Here is a 22,442-nt window from a genome sequence, read left to right as displayed (position 1 = left end):
TATAGGTACAACCCTTCCACTCATGACCACAAGGAATTTAAGGAGGTGTGAGAGCACACAGTATTCATACATTTCCTGTTGATAACAGTGTGTTACAGCTGGTTCAGACAGGCTGAGAAGATTAACGATGTTACGGGAAAGAGACAAATGTAAAACTAAGCAACATAATCAGATGCTTATAGCTACAGAAAAACATTATCATTCTTCTGTCGGCTCAGCCCTCCCACACAGAAAAGGATGCAGCTCTTACAAATGACCCATGAATTAAATAAATACAATGAATTCTAAAATTCTAAATTCCATATTTAAAAAAAAACATATTTCCCGTTTTTAAGGCCCAGTATTTGTCCCCTGGAATTGCCTCTGCATAAGGTCACCTTTATGAAGGCATTTAGTTTTTTTAAACCATATATAAACAGTGTGATGCACAATTATATCAAATACTTGAATAAATTAATTTAAATACATTTTCATTATGCACAATTATGGCAGATAATAATTTCTGTCTTTGGTCATGATGAATACCTCAAGTTAAAGTCTTGTGCGTGAAACCTTGATTAGGCTGGTGAGTAAAACTGGACTGGCCCTTGTATATTTAGAGGGCAAGAACACCATTCTACGTATTAATCACTGCAAATGACTGAACAGGTTTCATGTGAGGACATTTCACACCTCTAAATGAGTAAGAACTCTGCTCATCATGCTGCATAAAATCAGGTGACACCATTTCCTTGGGAACCGATGTGTGAGCAGAAACTGGGTGTCTTTATAACTACACTGATGAATGACATCACACAAATAACTGTCAAGTCAACTATTTAAGTTCCTTTCTTACCACTGGGTGGAGTTTCCTTATCGAGAGCTTCAGGGAGAGATGATTCCATTTATGGCTGGCTTAAACTGCTCATCGGAGCAAGCACATATCTGACTATGTGTTTGTGTAGTTTTCTCATTCCCTAAGAGAAGACCTGTTCCCCACCCACAGACTTACATTAAACAAATTATACAGTGACTTTGTAAAGTTCCATAAAGGCTATGAATTGAATCTGTTAAACATCAGCAGCGAGAAGTTCTCATAAATCTATAGATGCCTTCTGATTTCAAGTAACACTTTACAATAAGCTTCCATTCATTAACATTTGTTAACGAATGGAACCTTATTGTAGTGTTACCATATTTAAGTTCACTTCACTTGACAAAATTCATTCATTTGTATGGTAATTAAAAACAGACACCACTTGAGTCACACATATTTACTATAATATAAATTACTATAAAATATCATTTCAAAAATTTATCAGAAACTTTATTATTAAATATAAATGTAAAATATCTTGAAACACCTATATTTAGTCAAAAGCTTACTGTTGCAATGTTTAACAATAAAAAACAAATGTGCTTTAGTAAACTTACAATATAACTGGGATAGTTCCCCCAAAAATGAAAATTCTGCCATTTTACTCCAAACCCGTATTACTTCCTGTTGTGGAAGACGTGAGACATTTTGAAGAGTGTTGATGCTGCTCTTTCTCATGCAATGAAAGTGAATGGTAACTGTGGCTGTAATTCTCCCTTATATCTCCTTTCGTGTTCCACAAAAGAAATAAAGTCATACAAGAATGGAACAACATGAAAGTGAGTAAATAATGACAAAATTATAATTTTTGGGTGAACTCTCTTTTAATGATTACGTATATAACCAAAGGTCATGATAAAGGTTTTGTAACACAATTTCTTAGTAACCACTCCTGAGGTGAATTATGTTTTTTGTTTTTGGCACCATTCGGAGTAAATTCTAGAGACTGTTGTACGTGAAAATCCCAGGAGATCAGCAGTTACAGAAATACTCAAACCAGCCCATCTGGCACCAACAATCATCCATGTGATTATCTAATCAGCCAATCGTGTGGCAGCAGTGCAGTGCATAAAATAACGCATATACGGGTCAGGAGCTTCAGTTAATGTTCACATCAACCATCAGAATGGGGAAAAAATGTGATCTCAATGATTTGGATCATGGCATGATTGTTGGTGCCAGTGGAGATTTATAGTGTAGGACTTAAATATTGATCTGTTTCTCACCCACACCTATCATACCACTTCTGCGGACATAGATGTAACCACTGCAGTCATGTGGATTACTTTTATTACTTTTGTGTGAATTTGAAGTTTTTGGACTATGCCTTTAAGTTGTCTGAAAATACTGTGTAGTCCAAATTGCAGGGTGCTATCAAATCAGGTGATTAAAACATACCATTGAGTACAGTAAGAACATTCATGCTTTTATAAAGCTTTCATTTGGCCGTGTTTCACAACAGCTAAAGCCTGTCCATTGGACAGATGGAGAGCAGATACTGATGCATCCCCATGGTGATGATTCTCACATCGGAATATCTTACTGTCAGATTCTAGAACACTCATCCAAAAATTCCAGTGAGCTACTTCCTGTCTGTTGATGATTATAATGGCATATGTATGGTTATAATAAAGAGACATGGCAGAGTGTTTCTATGGAAACACTGGAACAGAACTTTAATGCACAACTCAAACAGCTGCTGCTCAATGAGGTTACCATGGAAACACTGTTTCTCACCCCCCCCCCCAAATCCCACTGAAATAGACTCATAATAGGCATAACTGTAGAAATCTTTAAACCCCTTTCTTTTCACTGCCTCAAAACAAAGCAGAAACCTTAACATAAAGGTTACAGGTTTAATGAAACTAAAATATTATGAAACCAAAAACACTGCAGTTATTCTTTTTTCATACCATATTAATATCAATAATATTTTTTTAGTGTCATCACTGTGGCGTGACCCCAAAATGCATGACATTGGAGAAAGAGAATGAGGGAAGTTGGTTTAGAACTTAGAAATCAAAAGATGCTGAAAGAGTCCAAAAGTGAATAAGTCAAAATAAGTTTCACTCCGAGCCAGTCTGTCTGTGCGGTGACATCACAATATTTTCGCCTTCTTCTCCAAAGGAGAATACCCCTCATCTCCGGAGTCTGAACAAGTCCGTTTCCCAGCAACACTGGCTGCCTCCCATCCAGAGGGCTCTCCTGAGTTCTTACTGAGATCAGTGTCTGCCATAGAGCATTCTGCGTGAATTGAGTCTGCAGGGCTCTCACTCTCCACATCCGTATGTGGACGTCCGTTAACCCCAGAGCCTACTGTGGTGTGACTGCTGAGTGTTTCAATTACTTCCTCCTGTGCACTGTGTGTCACATTTAAGTCTTCCCCGCTAGTTCTCCCCCTCTCTAGTTCCTCTGTGGACTCTGCACACAAGCCAACCCGCGATTTTGCCCTCTCAACAGGGGCATCGTCACCTGAGTGGGAGGAAATGATGCGGCGTCTAAATCTGGACTGTGATTGAGCAAGTCTGTCAGATAAGCGTGTGGGACTTGAGATGTGTCCGCTTGTCTTTTCTTTCCCACTATTCCTGATAGGACGACCTTCGTCACCCGAGGTCGAAGAGAGTGATGACAGATCATGAACAGATATGCTTGGGTAGTTGGAGGCATCTGTTGCTGTGTGAGGATTGAGGGCGGAGTCTCTGCCGGAGAGGCCTATATGGCGCCTCCATCTGGCAGCATTGCGCTGTCGCATCCTGCTTCTACGTAATTCCTCATCAACGCCGTCACTGCTGGAGGAGGAGCTAGAGGAAGAGCTTGGGGAGGAGCTAGAGCTAGAGGCCACACCTTCTGAGGAGGCGTGGCTCGAAAGGCTCGAGTTTTCACGTGGACTAGGAGATCTCGGACGGGGCATTGGGTCCAACCAGAACCCACTGGAATCTGAGTCCTCATTCACAAGGTCAAGTAGAAATGCAGATGCACGTGGCTCCGCCTGGCTCCTCTGCGACCCACCCCTATCCAGATCAGTCCGCTCACTCCCCGATGCGTTTGGCCCGGCCAACGAGGATGAAGAGGAGTGGTCAGAGTCGCTGTGATGAGTGGCGGATGCATTTGCAGGAGATCGTGCTGTGGATCGTGTAGCGCGTCGCGCTCTTGCATGCAGCTGCAAAATCGCTCCCTCGCTCAAATCGCTGTCCGAATCTGAGCTCCACCCCTCGATCTCACGGCGAACCAGAGAGTCAAAGAAAGCCATCATCCTTGGGTCCTCCTGCACAGATTGGCTGACGTAATCATGTGACAGTCCACTTCCACTGTTGAGGACCAGGCTGATGTATTCCTCATGAGTGTAGAGAGAGCGAGACTTGTCCTCCACCAGACCTTCAAGATCTCCAACACTATCTGGCTGCTGATAAGGACTCCAGACCTATCAAGAGAGACAGAGAGAAAGAGAGTGAGACGGGTCAGAATTACACCCCCATACATTAGTGGTCTTTAAGTCTGAGACCTCACTAAAAATCCTGAATTCAAAATCTAATTTAATCCTGGAAAAAAACAAAGTTTGAAGATTTTTAAATATTCAAAACATAAAAATAGTGACAAAAATGAAGACATGTTTAAGATTATGCAATGTTGAGAAAATGACCATGTAAACTACTCTGTACAAAAGATCAGTTTTCTTTGCTTCCACTGAAGCACACCATTGAAGATACTCTTTGGAATTAGTGTTGTCAAAAGTAATGGTACTTTGGTACCAAGTCGGTACTAAAATAAAAAAGATGTAACAATGGACTATTAAGGTAGTTTTATGGTGCTTTTTAGTTATTTTTAGAGCTCGACAACATTAGTCCTCTTTCACTTTCATTGTATGGAAAAAAGCAGTGTAAAAATTCTGCCTAACATTTCCTTTTGTGTTTTGTGGAAGAAAGAATGTAATTCTAACTCAACACAATATGAGTTTGAGTAAATGATGACAATTTTCAGAATTTTTGGGTGAACTATCCTTTTGAAGTACCTACTGAAATCCTTCTGTATATTTTAATAGTCAATCACAATGTTTTTATAATGCTGTTACAATGAAAATACCGACTGACCTTAATGACCTTCTCCACCCCGGATGAGCAGATCATATATGTGTGAGGGTTAAAGCGGACTTGATTCACAATGGATCGATGACCTTTCAGAACCATAAAGGCCCCGTTCACCACTCTGCCTACACCTCCTGCAGACAGAGAGAGAATGTGCCCATAAATAATAACAGATATCTACGAGCAAACAATACCATTGTTACCCTGTGTGCATTCTGTTTACCTGCTTCAGGATCATTAGGGATTCTCCACATGTAAAGGTTAAAATCATCTGAGCCAGACAGGATGTACTGAAAACACAAACATTTATTATTGTCATGAGGTTATTGTCACTATGATGTTATCCTCTCTGAGAAGATTCTAGAATGGCATATTCACATGCAATACCCTCTGGCTTTGCAGCACTACACAAACACACTTGCTTATGTACAGGGTTGCTGCAGGGTTTTTCAAATCAAATCTAAGACTTTTTAAGACCCCTTTCAAGACCAGAACAATTCAAATTAATACTGTATCCCCATCCCAAAATAAACCCACACAATCACAAAACAAATCATGTATCACAGACTCTTAATTAAACAGGCAGGGGCACACATTCAACATGTCCTTAACATTACTTATCAGTAAAACAGGGTAGGATATATACAAGTTTAAAATACTCAAGACGTGTTTTCCACATATATATCACATTAAAATTGGTTTATGTACCATTGTATGAATAAACACAAATTAGAGGTTGACAAATATTTAATTTTGCTGATACGATAATATGTTGAAAGAAACGCAATTAATCTGCCAAGTTTTTAAAATTAGTAACCTATATTAAATGTTCTTAGTATTTTCTTCCTGTGATGGGGAGGACCAGACAGAGGCTACAAAGTTCAAATTCAATTAAATCTCAGATGCAGTTTATGGTGCAACCAAAATACCAATAAATAGGGGGAAAAAAGAAAAAAAAGATTTGATTCATAGCGCAGAACTTTTAAGTTTAAAGGCTGAAATACACCGGGGACTCTTATTTTGAAATGTTTGCGCTTCACTGCTTCCAGCAGTTCATTCAAACAGATAAGGGAAATAAAACGTGTCCTCCAATGATCTACAGTATATTACAATATAAACAACTAAAAGTAAGCATTGTTATATTTAATCAACAACTACTATATCATCATCATCATCAACAGTTGATCATTAGCGATCGCTTGTCATAAATTTCCGATATAGCCTAATGATTGCGAACTGCTCTGCAACAGATGGAAACACTCACAAGCCCCCGCGTGCTTGGAGAAAATACAACAGTGTCGTGTTTTCACTTTGAAGGATGCAGCGTGTGCACTTATATAATAAATGGTATTCTTTTGAAGTTTGACACTCACACTAGGTCATATCACGATTCCTGTCTCTCCGCGTAGTGACTTGCCTCAATCCAGGTGGCAGAGGACGAATCTCAGTTGCCTCCGCATCTGAGACCATCAATCCGCGCATCTTATCACGTGGCTTGTTGAGCGCGTTACCGTGGAGACGTACTGCATGTGAAGGCTTCACGCTATTCTCTGCGGCATCCACGCACAACTCACACACGCCCCACCGAAAGCAAACCACATTATAGCGCCCACGAGGTGGTTAACCCAACGTGACTCTACCCAACCTAGCAACTGGCCCAATTTGGTTGCTTAGGAGACCTGGCTGGAGTCACTCAGCACGCCCTGGATTCGAACTCGCGACTCCAGGAGTGGTAGTCAGCGTCTTTACTCGCTGAGCTACCCAGGCCCCCATATAGCTTGGTATTATTTAATATCTCACAACTTGTCCCGCTGTCCACATATGTTGCTATAATTGTTTAGAAAAAGGGAAACTACTTGCTCTAGTATTTATTTTTTGTGCATGTTTAGTAGGTGCTACTAGTTACAAATAAAAAGGCAAATGGAAAATTCACAAAGCAGTCAAGCTCTAAAGTTTTAACATTTTTAAAATTTAATTATTTATTGTATTTATGAATTGTTTTTCCCCATCGAGGGTATCTTCTGATGTCCCAAAAGGAAGGTTATATTTAGCTTACTTCTGGGGACAAAAACTATATAATCTGTTAAGCTGATATTTCTATATGGATCGACAGATATCAGACAGCAACAAGAATCACAGCTCTGTAGAATGAGGCACAAGACAGTAAGAACGAGAAAGGAGTGACAGCTGGAGAAACACAGCCAAACACAAAACATACAAGCAGTCAGACAGATAGTCCAGCATCTGCTCAACTTTAGATTCAACACTGATTTTAAAACATGCTTCTACAAGCCTTAACCCAACATTCCCTCACTCAACATACCTGACCACACACACTTTCTCAGAAATATCTATCTTATAACACACACACAACAAAAATGCATAGAAATATATATAGATTATGCATGCACACACACAAACAAACAAACAAACATACCCAGACACACAGAATTTAATTCTTCCTGGCAATCACTGATCAAAGTGTTGTATACTTTACACTGTTATTACTCAGGACAGGTTAATTATTAAATGGCGGCTGGAAGAGCCATTTGTTGACACTATTCTGTTTACATACATCTGCAATATGACTGTAGATACAGTATATAGATAAAGCATGTCATTTTGCACATCCCTAGTGTTTGACGTGTTGGCTTGCGCATGTCATCACGGCTGTTGCCTATTCTTCGAAAGGCTCCATTTCGCACATTCTTGCACAAGGCCAGTTTTTGTGCAGTGCTTCAATCCCACTGGATGGATTCGATGAAAAGGGCAAGGCAGATAAGCCTGCACTTCTGAGCCAGCATAAAACTACTGCTAATAATGTTAAAAAAAACAGCATTTTAACTGAATTGATTACATTTTAAAAAAATTGATTAATTGTACAGTTTTCTGTGATTAATCGCAATTAATCTTGGTGCATGGTACATTAAAACAAACATTAAATTATAATCATTAATATATTAACTTTATACTTTCAAAGTACTTGCAAGAAATTGGTTAGTCACCATCGATTTTAATTAAATATTTACATATTAAAATGTTCAGTTTTGTTTTTTGCTGATAGAGTTACACAAATTTTTACAGGTTTAAATTTTTGATACAAGTATATGTATACACATGCCATAAAATCAGTGGACATGCAGTAATTAAAAGTTTGGCAAAATCTTCTGGTGTTTTCCAGTGGAATTTTTTTAATAATGGGATCAAATGAGCAGATTCAATTCATATCAAGCTTTCTTGCCAAGATAAACTTAAGTGAACATTTCCAATGGATTATTAGACATTATACCAACAGATAAAAACAAATTGATTGTAGAAGTTTAATTTGCTAAAGTTTAAAATCTCAAAACTATTATTTTCTCTGGCTGCTTTCAGTCTTTACCGCATACACGCTGGGTCTCTCTCACACGGTTTCGCTTTTGACACAGGTTCAGAGCATTTTCAGGCAATGCGAAGGGATACGGCCACTTGCCTGTATTTCTCCCACACCTGGCTCACCACTTGCAGGTGAACTCTCCATTCTGTGTACAGTAAATTCGATCACGTGTTTATTATTCCCGGGACATGTGTCGCTCGTAATGAATAAGCGTGCACTGTTCCACACAATCAGTTTCTGTGCTAAGATGTGCAGTAGAAATTTATTTATGCCAATTTTAGCCACCCGAAGTGGGGGAAAAATTTATGAAGTTTCAGGAAGTGAAACCCCCCCCAAAAAACAGATACTGCATCTATTGCGTTATTTTTTTTTTACACGTTAAACCATCAACTATTAATCGCAGAAATTAATGCACGAAATTTCCCAGCCCTTGTTTAGAAAGACATGTAAGCCTATTTATGCACTAACATTTGTACACTGAATAAAAAATTCTAAAAAATACACTCAAGTTTGATTTTACTAATATATACTTGAACAGCTCATGTTTATTTTATATGGTGTAAAATAAAAAGCATTTTTATTAATGTGTGTTTAAATGTAACTATAGTTCATTCAATTATATATTAATAGACAGTGTAAATGGCCTACCACTGGTTCTTAAGTGTTTTTGTTTTGTTAACCTCTTGCATATGACCAGCGAACATGAACTATTATTATAATATCTGGCTAGGTAAATGTAAAGTTCAACAAAGTGCTTCGTCACTGCTGTTTCTGACTGTATTAGCTAATATGATCTCTGCACTGCCATCTGTCGTTTGGAGAAGAGTGCAACCGCGGTGCGAGCCAAGTATAAATGCCGTAGAAAGCTGCGTGCAGGACGCGTTGCGATGCCAGGTGAAAGTGTAAACTAGGCTTAACCTGATCTCGGTCTCCAGCAAAGCAGCAGCTCTTCATGGTGCAGGAGTTGAAGTAGCCCTGGTTATCAAACTGGAAGCTGGGCAGACGTGAGTGTAGCTCATACAAGACGGGAGGCAGACGTCTGCGCAGAGCCAACAGCTGCGTCCCCGTACTGTTAAAGCGTACGCTCATGGCACTCTGGAGAGACAAACTTCCTCCGTACCTCAACAGAGAACTACAACACAGAGAGAGAGAGACACATCAACTAATGCATGCAGAGGAAAGCAGTTCATTATAAAACATCATCATATCAGGATATCAAGTGCTGTGGTACTAAAACTGAGAACATCTTTACACAAACACACTCTCTGCTGTCCTCTGCTGGTCTTAGAAAGTACAGCAGACAGCTATGATGACAGAACAGGTCTCATTAAATTCAACTCTGGACTGTCAACCATTTTTATAGTCGACTCTCTGGTTGATTTAGATGAAAACGCTGCTGTTCAGAGTCTGTAATGCTCAAAAAAGGGCTGACACAGACCGCCACAGGAGCTGCATACATGCAAAAATTCTGGTTCAACATACATTTAGCATTCTCAACCATGAACATCTATAAACAACTTTGTTCTGTGCTCACTGAATAAATACGTGAGACTTGCACTGGCTCCATTTGTGACCAAGTTTAAAATATTTGCAGGACAAGGAAATGCTTCTTTTTCCTCACAGAATGGGAGTTTTAAAACATGAGGAAAACTAGATATTTTCTTTTGTTCAGTTATAATTGTGTTATTCAAGTAAAATAACAGTTCTGCATTAGACAGTCATTTCTTCATTACGTGGGAAGCTGATGTCAAATATATGGGCTTAGCACATCTTCAAATGTTTTCTTCATTTGACATATCTGAGAACAGATGCCCTTAAATATAAAAAATATATAATATTCATATAATGTAAATTAACACACAGTGTTAAGGCTGTATAGTTTTGTTTTGCATCTTAACATTTAAAGATTTCCTGTTTCAGTGGCACACCCAAAATTAAAGGCTCATAACTATACAAAAAACAAAAAAAAATCTCATTCAATTCTATTGTGTCATTTGAGCCATCGAGTACTTGGCGCCATCTCCTGGTGGCATATGTAATTACAGTGAACGATCCTCTCTGGCCATGTTTGGATGACTTCCACCTCTGGTTTCAGACAGCGATCTTAATCCAAATGCAATTAGTATAGCGTTCCATGATGCTGGACAAGGTACTACATAATTTCCGATGCAATCATCTGATCCAGGAAAGCTGACGTATTTTTAGCCACAGATAACACATTATGTGCTATGTGCACATTGTGCTTCATGTAGGTTATCTAATGATCTATGCAATGGTATATGATATTTTATGTTCTGTTAAGTTTTTTGTGAAGTTAAAAGTGAAAATGCGGCATTTAAGCAACACCTGTTTACATGTAACATGTATGTCAAAGACATATACTTAGCTATAACTCACTAGATTTTTTTCTGTGAGTAAAACAAATAGGCTGGTTGCATTCAACTCTTTGAGAGATTTCCATCAACATATGGCACATGGCTATTTGATCTGTTTTTTTTCAATTACAATCTAATTTGTCTGCAAATTTTAAAGTACTTGTTCAGTTTTGCTTATAATGCCTACATGAACTGTAAAGTAGAGCTTCTAAGCTTTAAAAAGATACCTATTTTGCGTTTGTCAAGACTTGTACTTGTATTGACGTTGTATTTATTAATATTTTGATGATGGTTTTTTTCTGTGCGGGCCCAAGGGTTAAAGGAACAAGTAACCCAAAAATAAAAAACATAACAGTTTTCAGTTGAGGGCGCTATTTTACTACTGTTGTTTTTAACAACCGTTTCTGCTCGCAATAAAGCTCATTTTGGTATCTTTGGAGTTTGAGGTTTTGGAAAGAGGGGGCGTGGCTAATCCAATGGCTCAGTCTCCTGGAAGTAGAACGCCTGAAATCGCTTACAGCACCTTAAATATGCACTAATAAACTAGAAAACACCCTATTTTATAAAACTAAATCAAACATGAGTTCTTGCATGAACACTGTGTACAAGCTTCTCTCATAGCGCTCATGAACACACAACTGTCAAGATTTTGACAGAACAATTAGTGCATCCGGAAAGTGTTCACAGCGCTTCACTTTTTCCACATTTTGTTATGTTACAGCCTTATTCCAAAATGGATTAAATTCATTATTTTCCTCAAAATTCTACAAACAATACCCCATAATGACAACGTGAAAGAAGTTTGTTTGAAAGCTTTGCAAATTTATAAAACAAAATAAAAAAAATTTTTTTTTAAAAAAATCACATGTACATAAGTATTCACAGCCTTTGCCACGACACTCAAAATTGAGCTCAGGTGCATCCTGTTTCCACTGATCATCCTTGAGATGTTTCTACTAACTTGATTGGAGTCCACCTGTGGTAAATTCAGTTGATTGGACATGATTTGGAAAGGCACACACCTGTCTATATAAGGTCCCACTGTTAACGGTGCATGTCAGAGCACAAACTAAGCCATGAAGTCCAAGGAATTGTCTGTAGACCTCCGAGACAGGATTGTATCGAGGCACAGATCTGGGGAAGGGTACAGAAAAATGTCTGCAGCATTGAAGGTCCCAATGAGCACAGTGGCCTCCATCATCTGTAAATGGAAGAAGTTTGGAACCACCAGGACTCTTCCTAGAGCTTGCCGCCCGGCCAAACTGAGCGATCGGGGGAGAAGGGCCTTAGTCAGGGAGGTGACCAAAACCCGTAAAGTAAAGGGCACATGACAGCCCGCCTGGAGTTTGCCAAAAGGCACCTGAAGGACTCTCAGACCATGAGAAACAAAGATTGACCTCTTTGGCCTGAATGGCAAGCATCATGTCTGGAGGAAACCAGGCACCGCTCATCACCTGGCCAATAACATCCCTACAGTGAAGCATGGTGGTGGCAGCATCATGCTGTGGGGATGTTTTTCAGCGGCAGGAACTGGGAGACAAGTCAGGATCGAGGGAAAGATGAATGCAGCAATGTACAGAGACATCCTTGATGAAAACCTGCTCCAGAGCGCTCTGGACCTCAGACTGGGGTGAAGGTTCATCTTCCAACAGGACAACGACCCTAAGCACACAGCCAAGATAACAAAGGAGTGGCTACGGGGACAACTCTGTGAATGTCCTTGAGTGGCCCAGCCAGAGCCCAGACTTGAACCCGATTGAACATCTCTGGAGAGATCTGAAAATGGCTGTGCATCGACGGTCCTGCAAAGAAGAATGGGAGAAACTGCCCAAAAATAGGTGTGCCAAGCTTGTAGCATCATACTCAAAAAGAATTGAGGCTGTAATTGGTGCCAAAGGTGCTTCAACAAAGTATTGAGCAAAGGCTGTGAATACTTATGTACATGTGATTTTTTTTTTTTTTTTTAATAAATTTGCAAAGATTTCAAACAAACTTCTTTCACATTGTCATTATGGGGTATTGTTTGTAGAATTCTGAGGAAAATAATGAATTTAATCAATTTTGGAATAAGGCTGTAACATAACAAAATGTTCTTTTGTGTTCCACATAAGAAAGGCATAAGGGTTTGGAACGACATAAGGGTAAGTAAATTATGACAGAATTTCTATTTTTTGGGTGAACTATTCCTTTAACATATAAGACTTCTAATGAAAGTGCTAAGATCTCATAATTACTCTAATTACATTTGGATAACCTGACTCTCAAAAGAAAATGAAGAGCCTTGCGATAGGTTGTGTCTGTGCTATGTTGTGTGTTTTTCGGTCAGATCTCCATCTCACCTGCGGGGTTTGCGGATGTCCCATAGCCCCACTCCCTCTTTAGAGTTTGCGGTGGCCAGCAGACGGGGTTCTACAGGGTTAAACATCACACTGTGGAATGCCGAGGGGTAGTTGGCCAAACAGAACGGTTCTAGAATACACAACAGAATAAGAGTCACACACAAGTTCTATAACAAACAGTCCAGGCTTGGGCTGGCACAGAGGCTCTGGAACACAGAATAAAAATGAAACTGCATGTCTGATTTGTCTCCAAACAAGGATCCTGATACATGTCCTGTATTAGTGACTGAACAATCCTACACTAAAACTTCAACATATCCCAAAACATTTTAGTGCACATAGAAGGGTACATGGCATGTGTGGAACACACTTAGCAGATAATCTCAAAATAGCCAAATTTCAGCCAATTAATTGGCCTGGCCAACATATCGGTCTATTTCTAGTATACTAAGTGGCAGATATGTCGGTCCATTTCTAGTCTACTATCTAAATGTGTGTAATTTGTGCAGTGCATGTGTGTATACATCAATAGCAGTGTTGGGGAAACTACTTAGAAATTGTAGCTTCCCATGCTACAAGCTACTAGGGCTGAAACGATTAGTCGATGTTATCAACAATAGAATAATAGAACAATAGAAATTGTCGACAAAAAATTTCGTTGTCGAATAGTCGTTTGATCTCATTTAACGTAACAAGAAATAACGTAATCACATTAAACGTTAATGATGACACGTGAGAGCAGCACCATAGCTCGCGCCAGACTGAGGAGAGGAAGAAAACATGGATGCACTCTAAACTTTCCAAACAGCTTCAGGTGATGTAGATCGCAAAGTATGATGGAATTATAATGCAAAAATACAAAATAAGTAAATACAGAAGCACTCTTGTTTTGAAATAAAGCAGAGCCGGATCTGACATTACGCTTAAGCAAAACTTGCATGTCAGAGTGTCTAAAAAGCAAACAAACTGGTGTTATAGCTTTAATGCATCCTTTATTAAAGTTCAAATAATAAGGAAGGGGGTCATAAACAAACTCCAAAAATGGCATGTCTCTGTGCGGTCAGCGCCACTTCTATGAGTCGCGTAAAGGGGAAGAGATTGAAACTACACCCGGCTGATGCACACTCTGGCGTGTGGACGCTCATCCCTTGTGCGCGTTTGCGGCAGCTAAATTATAACATGATGGCTTGCAACATACTGAATCATAATATACTGTATGTCACGGTGTGTATCTTATTGTGAAGAAAATCGGTGATATACAGCTCTATTAAGAAGAGAGAGTTTGTTTTTTGTGAGTTAAAGATGGATTGAAGTGAACATAAAGGTGAGAGAGTGTAGTCTTAGCCCATTATACACTGCAACAAAATAGTTTTTGATAAGACCTTTTTGGCTTGTTTTCCAAAAATAATATCTAAAACTCCTTTAATACAATGTACATTTTACTTTAGGAGCTATAATGCAGAAGAAAAAATTGTTACTGGAGAATGTTGAATATAATATTTAATATTTAAATATTTTAAAATATCAAAAAATAGCCTACTTAAAACAAGAAACACTTACCTGAAAAGCAACATATTAGATATTTAGACTTGCTCTTAGAGAATATATCTCGTGTATCAGTATATTTATTCTTTACTGCACTGGCAGAAGTGAAAAAATACACTTATATACAAAATACACTTATATTCAAGATACATTCTCTGAAAGCAAGTCTAAATATCTAATATGTTGCTTCTGAAGTAAATGTATCTTGTTTTAAGGATTTTTAGATCATTTAAATGAAAAACAAGACAAAAACTCTTGATTACAATAGCATTTTTTTTTTTTTTGCAGTGAATTTTTTTACTGAATTAAACTTAATTTAAAAAAAGAATGTTTTTTTCCTTGTAATTCAGTGAATGTCATTTAGAGATATTTTTCAAAGATTATTTTGTCCTCTTTATTGTTAGTAAGCACGTTTAATACAACCTTTTAAGTCGAGGCACAAGCTGAATAGTCAGTTAAGAGCTAATGATTAATCGTTGCAATAATCGACCGAATAGTCAATTATCATAATAATCGTTAGTTGCAGCCTTACAAGCTACACATAACCTAAGTAGTTAAACTACAGTCAAGCTGCTCTTTTAGAAAAGTAGCTAAATACATTGAAGCTATTTAAAGAAATGTTCTTAGATATATAACAATCAGATTATATTATTTAATACTTTGCTAATATTATATATTAATAATGTGTTAATAATATTTATATAATATTATAATATTATTTAGTATTATATAATATTGTTGAGTGGCCTCCTAGCTAACACAACTAAGCCACTGCAGATGTTCCAGAATGTAGCAACATGTCTGGTCTTCAATCAGCCAAAAAGGGCTCATGGCACTCCATTGGCTACCTGTAGCTGCCTGCATCAAATTCAAGGCTTTGACTCTGGCTTTCAGGACAGCCAATGGAACCGCACCCTCCTACTTCAATTCACTTCTACAGGTTTATGCTCAAACTCGCTCTCTGCGGTCTATGAATGAGCGGCGCCTGGTGGTCCTATTTGAGAAATCTCACCTGTCTCTGTGACAGCACTAGATTTTGTAAACAGCAAAAAAAAAAAATGTGTCTGTGGACCGCGGACAGTGACACTTTCTGCCTGTAATTCATTTTGCGCGTTCTCATAGTGTTGTAGTTGCAGCGAATTGAGGCATCATGCCATTTTTATGCAATGTCGTTCATAACAGTTTTCAGTTGAGGGCGCTATTTTACTACTGTTGTTTTTAACAACCATTTCTGCTCTCAATAAAGCTCATTTTGGTATCTTTGGAGTTTGGGGTTTTGGAAAGAGGAGGCGTGGCTAATCCAATGGCTTGGTCTCATGGAAGTAGAACGCCTGAAATCGCTTACAGCACCTTAAATATGCACTAATAAACTAGAAAACACCCTATTTTATAAAACTAAATCAAAATATCGTGATAAACAGCAGCAATGCACTTAATACTTTGCTTAAAAAAAAAAGAAGGTAAAGTCCCTATAGAAGCCCCGTTCACACTGTCAGCAATTTTGTCGCTGGATGCGACAGGAGACCATTCATTTTCAATGAGAGCTGGTGACTTCTGGTGACACGAGCGACCGTTGGCGACAGGATGGGAGCATGTCAAGAGACACGACAATGTTGAGAAAAGTTTAACCTAATGCAAATGCAGAGCGATATCACGCAGCAACTATCTCAACTATGAGCTCAACGCCATCTGTCTCCTGTGAATAATGGAGCACAGGAAAGGAGTTGTTGTTGTCATCGATTTCACTGTTCTATATCATGTTTCTGTAACAACTTACATGGATATCATAAACAGTGATGCACGGAAAACTGTCAGAAATTGTCCACATTCTGAGTAAGTTTGATTGATACATTGAAAGATCGTTCATTGATATGATTGAGCATTGAAGAAGTTTATAACACTTTCCCCTCCAGAATGCTCTGGAACTGATTTCTTATCGAATTGGATTATGTACCAGAAATTCATATTAAATTCATTTATACATTAATAGATTGCTCATCTTGTCAATGATATGATGCACTGAACACTGCTGCAATTTATATAAAAACACTCTCCCCTGCAGAATGTTTATTATTATAGGCAAAATAAATGATTCTTACTCAAATAAGAATTATATCTAAGTTTTACCGGCAGTAAATCTCATCAGTGATCAGATTTTCTATAGCTAAAGCCATTTGTGCAGCCGACCAATAACATTAGAGCGACAGAGTACAGAGACTAGCAACATTTAGCGAAAAAAATCTCTGACAGTGTGAACTGTCTGTTTGGGGCTCAAATGAATCAGTGAACCATTAACATGAACCTTTCAAAAGAACAGACTAACTTAAAGGGATAGTTCACCAAAACATGAAAATTGTCTCATTTACTCACCCTCATGCCATCCCAGATGTGTTTGACTTTCTGTCTTCTGCTGAACACAAACAAAGATTTTTAGAAGAAAATCTCAGCTTTAGAGGTCCATACAATGCAAGTGAATGGTGGCCAGACGTTTGAAGGTCCAAAAAACATTAAAAGGAAGCATAAATGTAATCCATACGACTCTTGTGGTTAAATCCATATCTTTAGAAGCGATATGATAATTGTGGGTGAGAAACAGATCAATATTTAAGTCCTTTTTTACTATAAATCTCCACTTTCACATTCTTCTTTTGTTTTTGGCAATTTGCATTCTCTGTGCATATCGTCACCCACTGGGCAGGGAGGAGAATTTATATTAAGAAAGTCCTTAAATATCTATCTGTTTCTCACCCACACGTATCATATCGCTTCTGAGTCGAATGGATTACTTTTATGCTGCCTTTATGTGCTTTTTGGACCTTGAAAGGTCTGGTCACCATTCACTTGCACTCTATGGACTTACAGAGCTGAAATATATTTCTAAAAATCTTTGTTTGTGTTCTGCAGAAGAAAGTCATACACATCTGGGATGGCATGAGGGTGAGTAAATGATGAGAGAATTTCCATATTTGGGTGAACTATCCCTTTAAATGGATTGGTTTTCCCAGTGCTACATGAGAGCGAGGACGGTATAAATGAGAACATTTGATTACTCACCTAGCTCCACTGCTGCGTTGGCAATACAACATGACAAATGTAGCATTCTGTGATGCTACAGCACTACTCGTTGGCAAATGTAGCTTGTACCGGAAAAACTACATTACTGTGAAAAGAGCTTGAACTACTGTCACGCTACTGAAAAAAGTTAGTAGCATCGCTACATTAGTTACTAAACTACTCCCCAACACTGATCAATAGTGTGTACCTCCATGTGGCGGCTCTCGTGTGTCCCATATGAGAACTCGGCCATCATCAGAGGAGCTGGCGAAGACGTTATCATTAACAGGGCTGACAGACAGACCGTAGACAGCGTCATCATGTAGGAAGACATTGAGCGTCTCACCGCGTTCGACATCATGCAGAATCACCTGCTCATCGTTTCCTGTGGCAACAGACAAGAACATTACATACTGTACATCTTCCTTCTGCTCCACCTGGAGCTACAGCATCACGAATCTGAGCAGCTGCTTGTTTTACCTCCAGAGAAAACACGCTTGTTGGTGCTGTCAAACGCCAGGCAGAAGATGTTGGACAGGTGCTCCCCCTTCAACTTGATTGGTTTGGCACGTGAGTGTATTGCTTTCTCCATGTGCCACAGCAACACTCGGCGGTCATCACCACCTACAGCAGAAGACAGGGGATGTCAACATTTCATTCCTAATTAAGTAACTAAAGCAGAAAAGCAGATGTTCATTCTAATGGGCCACAATGAGCCACCAAAAACACAACATGATATTTAGATTCAGAAATATAAGGGCATCTCTACTGGTCTATACATAAATTACTTGCTGCTTTAACAAGAGACAGCCAGAATTACTGTCTACAGGAGGAGATTTGTTATTAGTATCTGAATTTAAAAAAGCACAACTGCCCTGTGTTTCACCAATGACACGTTTCCTGACACCATCTTACTTCCATATCTTACTAAAGACATTTTATTTTTAGACTAAACAGACACTGTGGACACATTTTATTCAAGCTGATGGATTTAACTTAACTTGTTGCAATGCAAACCAGTTGTTTTCTTTATTAAAGATTCTGACACATCAAACTGCTATTTCAGTGTCACACATCTGTTGCACAAAATGAACCTGAAACTTTGAGGAGACTTCTGCATTCAGTTTTGCACGGAAAGGTGACAGCAGACATGATCTATTTTACTGTACAGAAACTGTGCAAAGTAAAAACGCACCACACTTTAGCTTCTCTGCTGCACATTTATCTCATTTTACATGCCTGATGTAAAACAATTAACATGCAAATGTAAAAAACACTCCAAAAGACAAATAATAAAGGAGTCTAACGGGGATGAAGGTGTCACCCCAGAAGAATCAGGAACAGCTGCAAGCAATTATTGAGTCAGCAAAAATACTAAAGAAACTATGGAGGAACTTTGAAGACAGAGGGCATTAACAAACATGTTTATGTCTACAGGCAGAAAGAAAGAAAAACACTCTTGTTGTGCAATGCACAGAAAAAAAAAAAAAATGCATTATCTTTTACATGAAGATGTCAAATCTGTTCGGTTTAAACTAAGGCCGCACTCTAGTCAAAGACTTCATTTGCGAGATTGTGAATGCGTTTTATTTTGCATGCATAAGTGTATGTTTATTATATACTCCGTTAGAGACTTGTGTGGGCCTGGCTGTCTCCCTCACTCGCTGACCCACATTTATAGATCAGGGTGTAGAACCGGAGGGTACTGAACGGGCTCTTACCGGACACCAGCCACTGGCCTCCATTGTTAGAGAACTCGATGGCGTTGACGCAGCCGAAGTGGCCGAGCATGTCCTTCTTGAAGAGGGTGGAGCAGCCGGCCAGCCTGCGCCGCTGGAACTCCTCCTTCAGGTGCGGCTGTCCGCCGAGTGTCCTGCGGGAGAGGAACCCGACGGCGCTCCGCATACCACAGCCCCGAACCTCTTTCATCTCTCCTCCGTGAAACGAGTCTCCACGCCTCCGTTAGACAGTCATTGGTTTGAACTCGTTGATTCAGTGCTTTGCTAGTTCTGGTGAATAATGTGATGTTACATGTTTGCTCGTTACAGCGCGAGAGTGCGCATGTTGTTTTTGCGTTGTTTAGAATCCCACCGACGACACTGGCACTTCCTGCTCCGGTGCGAGCGTAATGACGTCACTGAACCGGATCATTCACCAAACTCACATAACCAGAACCTGTATAATAAAAATCTTTACATTTATCTCTTTAAATCTCTAAATATTAATTTGTTTTTTCTTGTCACTGCAGTCTTTAGGCACAATTATGATTTCAAGCTCGATTACACTTCCTAGCGCTGGACACATGCGCAGAGCGCTAGATGGTGCTAGGAGGTGTAATTGATTTTGAAATCATGATACCAAGGAGACTGCTGTCAAGATGTACAGTGAAAAAGGAGTTATATTTTGGTCTGTTCTTACCCAAATCCAACTGTATCACATCAGAAGACATGGATTAATCCATAGAGTCTTATGGATTACTTTTATGCTGACTTTTATCTCATTTCTGGAGCTTCAAAGATCTGGTCACCATTCACTTGCATTGTATTGATCCACAGAGCTGAGATATTCTTCTAAAAATCTTCATTTGTGTTCAGCAGAAGAAAGAAAGTCATACACATCTGGGATGGCATTAGGGTATGTAAACGATGAGAGAATTTTTATTTTTGGGTTAACAAACCCTTTAAAACCATGAATACTTTAAATGCAAACTTACAAAAATACAAAAGCTTGAGGAAATTAATACAATAATAAAGCACTTTAATCTCCACAAATCTGCTCCTAAATATAGTGCAAATATATATATATATATATATATATATATATATATATATATATATACACACACAAATATATATACTTTAATTTAGCTTCTTTGAGCCATTCAGAGGTGGACTTACTCCTATGCTTTGGATTATTGTCTTGCTGCATAATCCAGTTGCGCTTGAGCTTCAACTCACGGACTGATGACCGGACGCTCTCCTTTAGGATTTTCTGGTAGAGAGCAGAATTCATGTTTCCCTCAATTATTGCAAGTTGCTCTGGCCCTGAAGCAGCAAAGCATCCCCACACCATCACACTACCACCACCATGCTTGACCGTAGGTATGATGTTCATTTTGTGGAATTCTGTGTTCGATTTACACCAAATGTAACGTGACCCCTGTCCTCCAAACAGTTCCACTTTCAACTCATCAGTCCATAGAACATCCTCCCAAAAGGTCTGAGGATAATCATGGTGTGTTTTGGCAAAATAGGTTAAGCAGTGGTTTTCGCCTAGTCACTCTTCCATGGATGGCATTTTTGACCTGTGTCTTTCTGATAGTGGAGTCATGAACAGTGACCTTTATTGATGCGAGAGAGGCCTGCAGTTCCGTGGATGTTATCCTTGGCTTTTTTGTGACTTCATGGATGAGTCGTCGTTGTGCTCTTGGAGGAATTTTGGAAGGCCGGCCACTTCTGGGAAGGTTCACTACTGTGCCAAATTTTCTCCATTTGGAGATAATGACTCTCACTGTGGTTCTTTGGAGTCCCAGAGCCTTTGAAATAGCTTTGTTACCCTTCCCAGACTGATGTGTTTCAATCACCTTTTTCCTCATAATTTCTGGAATTTCTTTCGAGCTTGGCATAGTGTGCTACTGGGTGAGACCTTTTAGCCAACTTCATACTGCTGAAAAAGTTACATTTAGGTGTTGATTTGATTGAACAGGGTTGGCAGTAATCAGGCCTGGGTGGTCTAGTCGAGCTTAACCCCATTTATTTAGTAACTAAGGGGGCAAATACTTTTCCACACAGGCCTAGTTGGTATTGGATAACTTTTTAGCTTTAATAAATAACATTATCATATAAAAATTTGTGTTTATTTTGTGATTGATTTGTTTTATGTTAGATTTTGTTTGAATTTTTGAAACAATTTAGTATGAGATATACACAAAAACAGAAGAAATCAGGCACAGCACTGTATATTAAAAAACTTTGAACTTGCATAATGAGGACTACTATATATATATATATATATATATACATACACACACACACACATTTATATTTTTGCATTTACAGTAAAAATTACATTTGAAAATTGCACCTTTTCTAATGCTAATTTAGGTAAATCTGGCAAAACTGTTTCTGTAGTGAAGTCTGGCCACATTTATCTAGCACACTACATTTGTCACCCCAAATACACACATATCCTGTATATGTATACATGCCTGTATATTTAATGTTTTTTATGGTATTGTAATGTTTTTATGAAGTGATATGAAATCCTTGAAAACCTGTTTTTGTTAAACTATTCAGTATAAAAAAAACACAAGCAGCAACCAAAACAAAAACATTTTAGTGCGTGTAGTTTTATTAAATTCCAGTAAAGGATTTACAGTGGTAATATTTTTTCAACAGTTTTCTTACAAATACGAATTTATTTTGAAGCAGAACATTTAAATTAAAAAGCTAAAATATTTTTAAATGACACTTTTTTAATAATAATAATAATAATATAATAATAATAATAAAAAATAGTGGCAGGTATAAATTTAAACAGCAAACAGTTCTTTAGTACAACTTTAACTACTGTATTAGCTGACATCATCAGCACAGCGCCTTACGCACAGTGTTTGATAAGTTGTGAATTTTCTACACTTTGGACAAGCATGAGATATTTCCATTCAACCTCAGATATAGAACAATACTGATATCGTTACACAAATTTGCCATTTACTGATATTAATCATGAGAAGTGCGAATCAGTGAGTTGAATTATTGGACAATTTCCTCATAGGCTGGATTTGTTTGTTTTGACATATTTTCACTAAGGAGC

The 22,442-nt window shown here is 38.5% G+C and overlaps 1 protein-coding gene across 1 annotated transcript; it reads right to left on the bottom strand.

The window, feature by feature from the left end:
• Positions 1-2,698: 2,698 nt before the first annotated feature.
• LOC127411643 (DDB1- and CUL4-associated factor 5-like) lies at positions 2,699-19,771 on the bottom strand. Its single transcript, XM_051647351.1, has 8 exons — positions 19,349-19,771; positions 18,108-18,251; positions 17,836-18,012; positions 13,029-13,158; positions 9,233-9,446; positions 5,162-5,228; positions 4,945-5,072; positions 2,699-4,277 (listed from the first exon to the last, which is right to left on the bottom strand). Exons 1-8 carry the CDS (start codon positions 19,554-19,556, stop codon positions 2,955-2,957), a joined length of 2,391 nt encoding a protein of 796 aa, XP_051503311.1. The 5' UTR covers positions 19,557-19,771; the 3' UTR covers positions 2,699-2,954.
• Positions 19,772-22,442: the final 2,671 nt, after the last annotated feature.

This window comes from Myxocyprinus asiaticus, chromosome 21 (assembly GCF_019703515.2).
Source record: "Myxocyprinus asiaticus isolate MX2 ecotype Aquarium Trade chromosome 21, UBuf_Myxa_2, whole genome shotgun sequence".
Taxonomy (NCBI): domain Eukaryota; kingdom Metazoa; phylum Chordata; class Actinopteri; order Cypriniformes; family Catostomidae; genus Myxocyprinus; species Myxocyprinus asiaticus.
The sequence above is the reverse complement of the archived record's forward strand: the minus strand, read 5'-3'. Positions and strand labels throughout refer to the sequence as shown.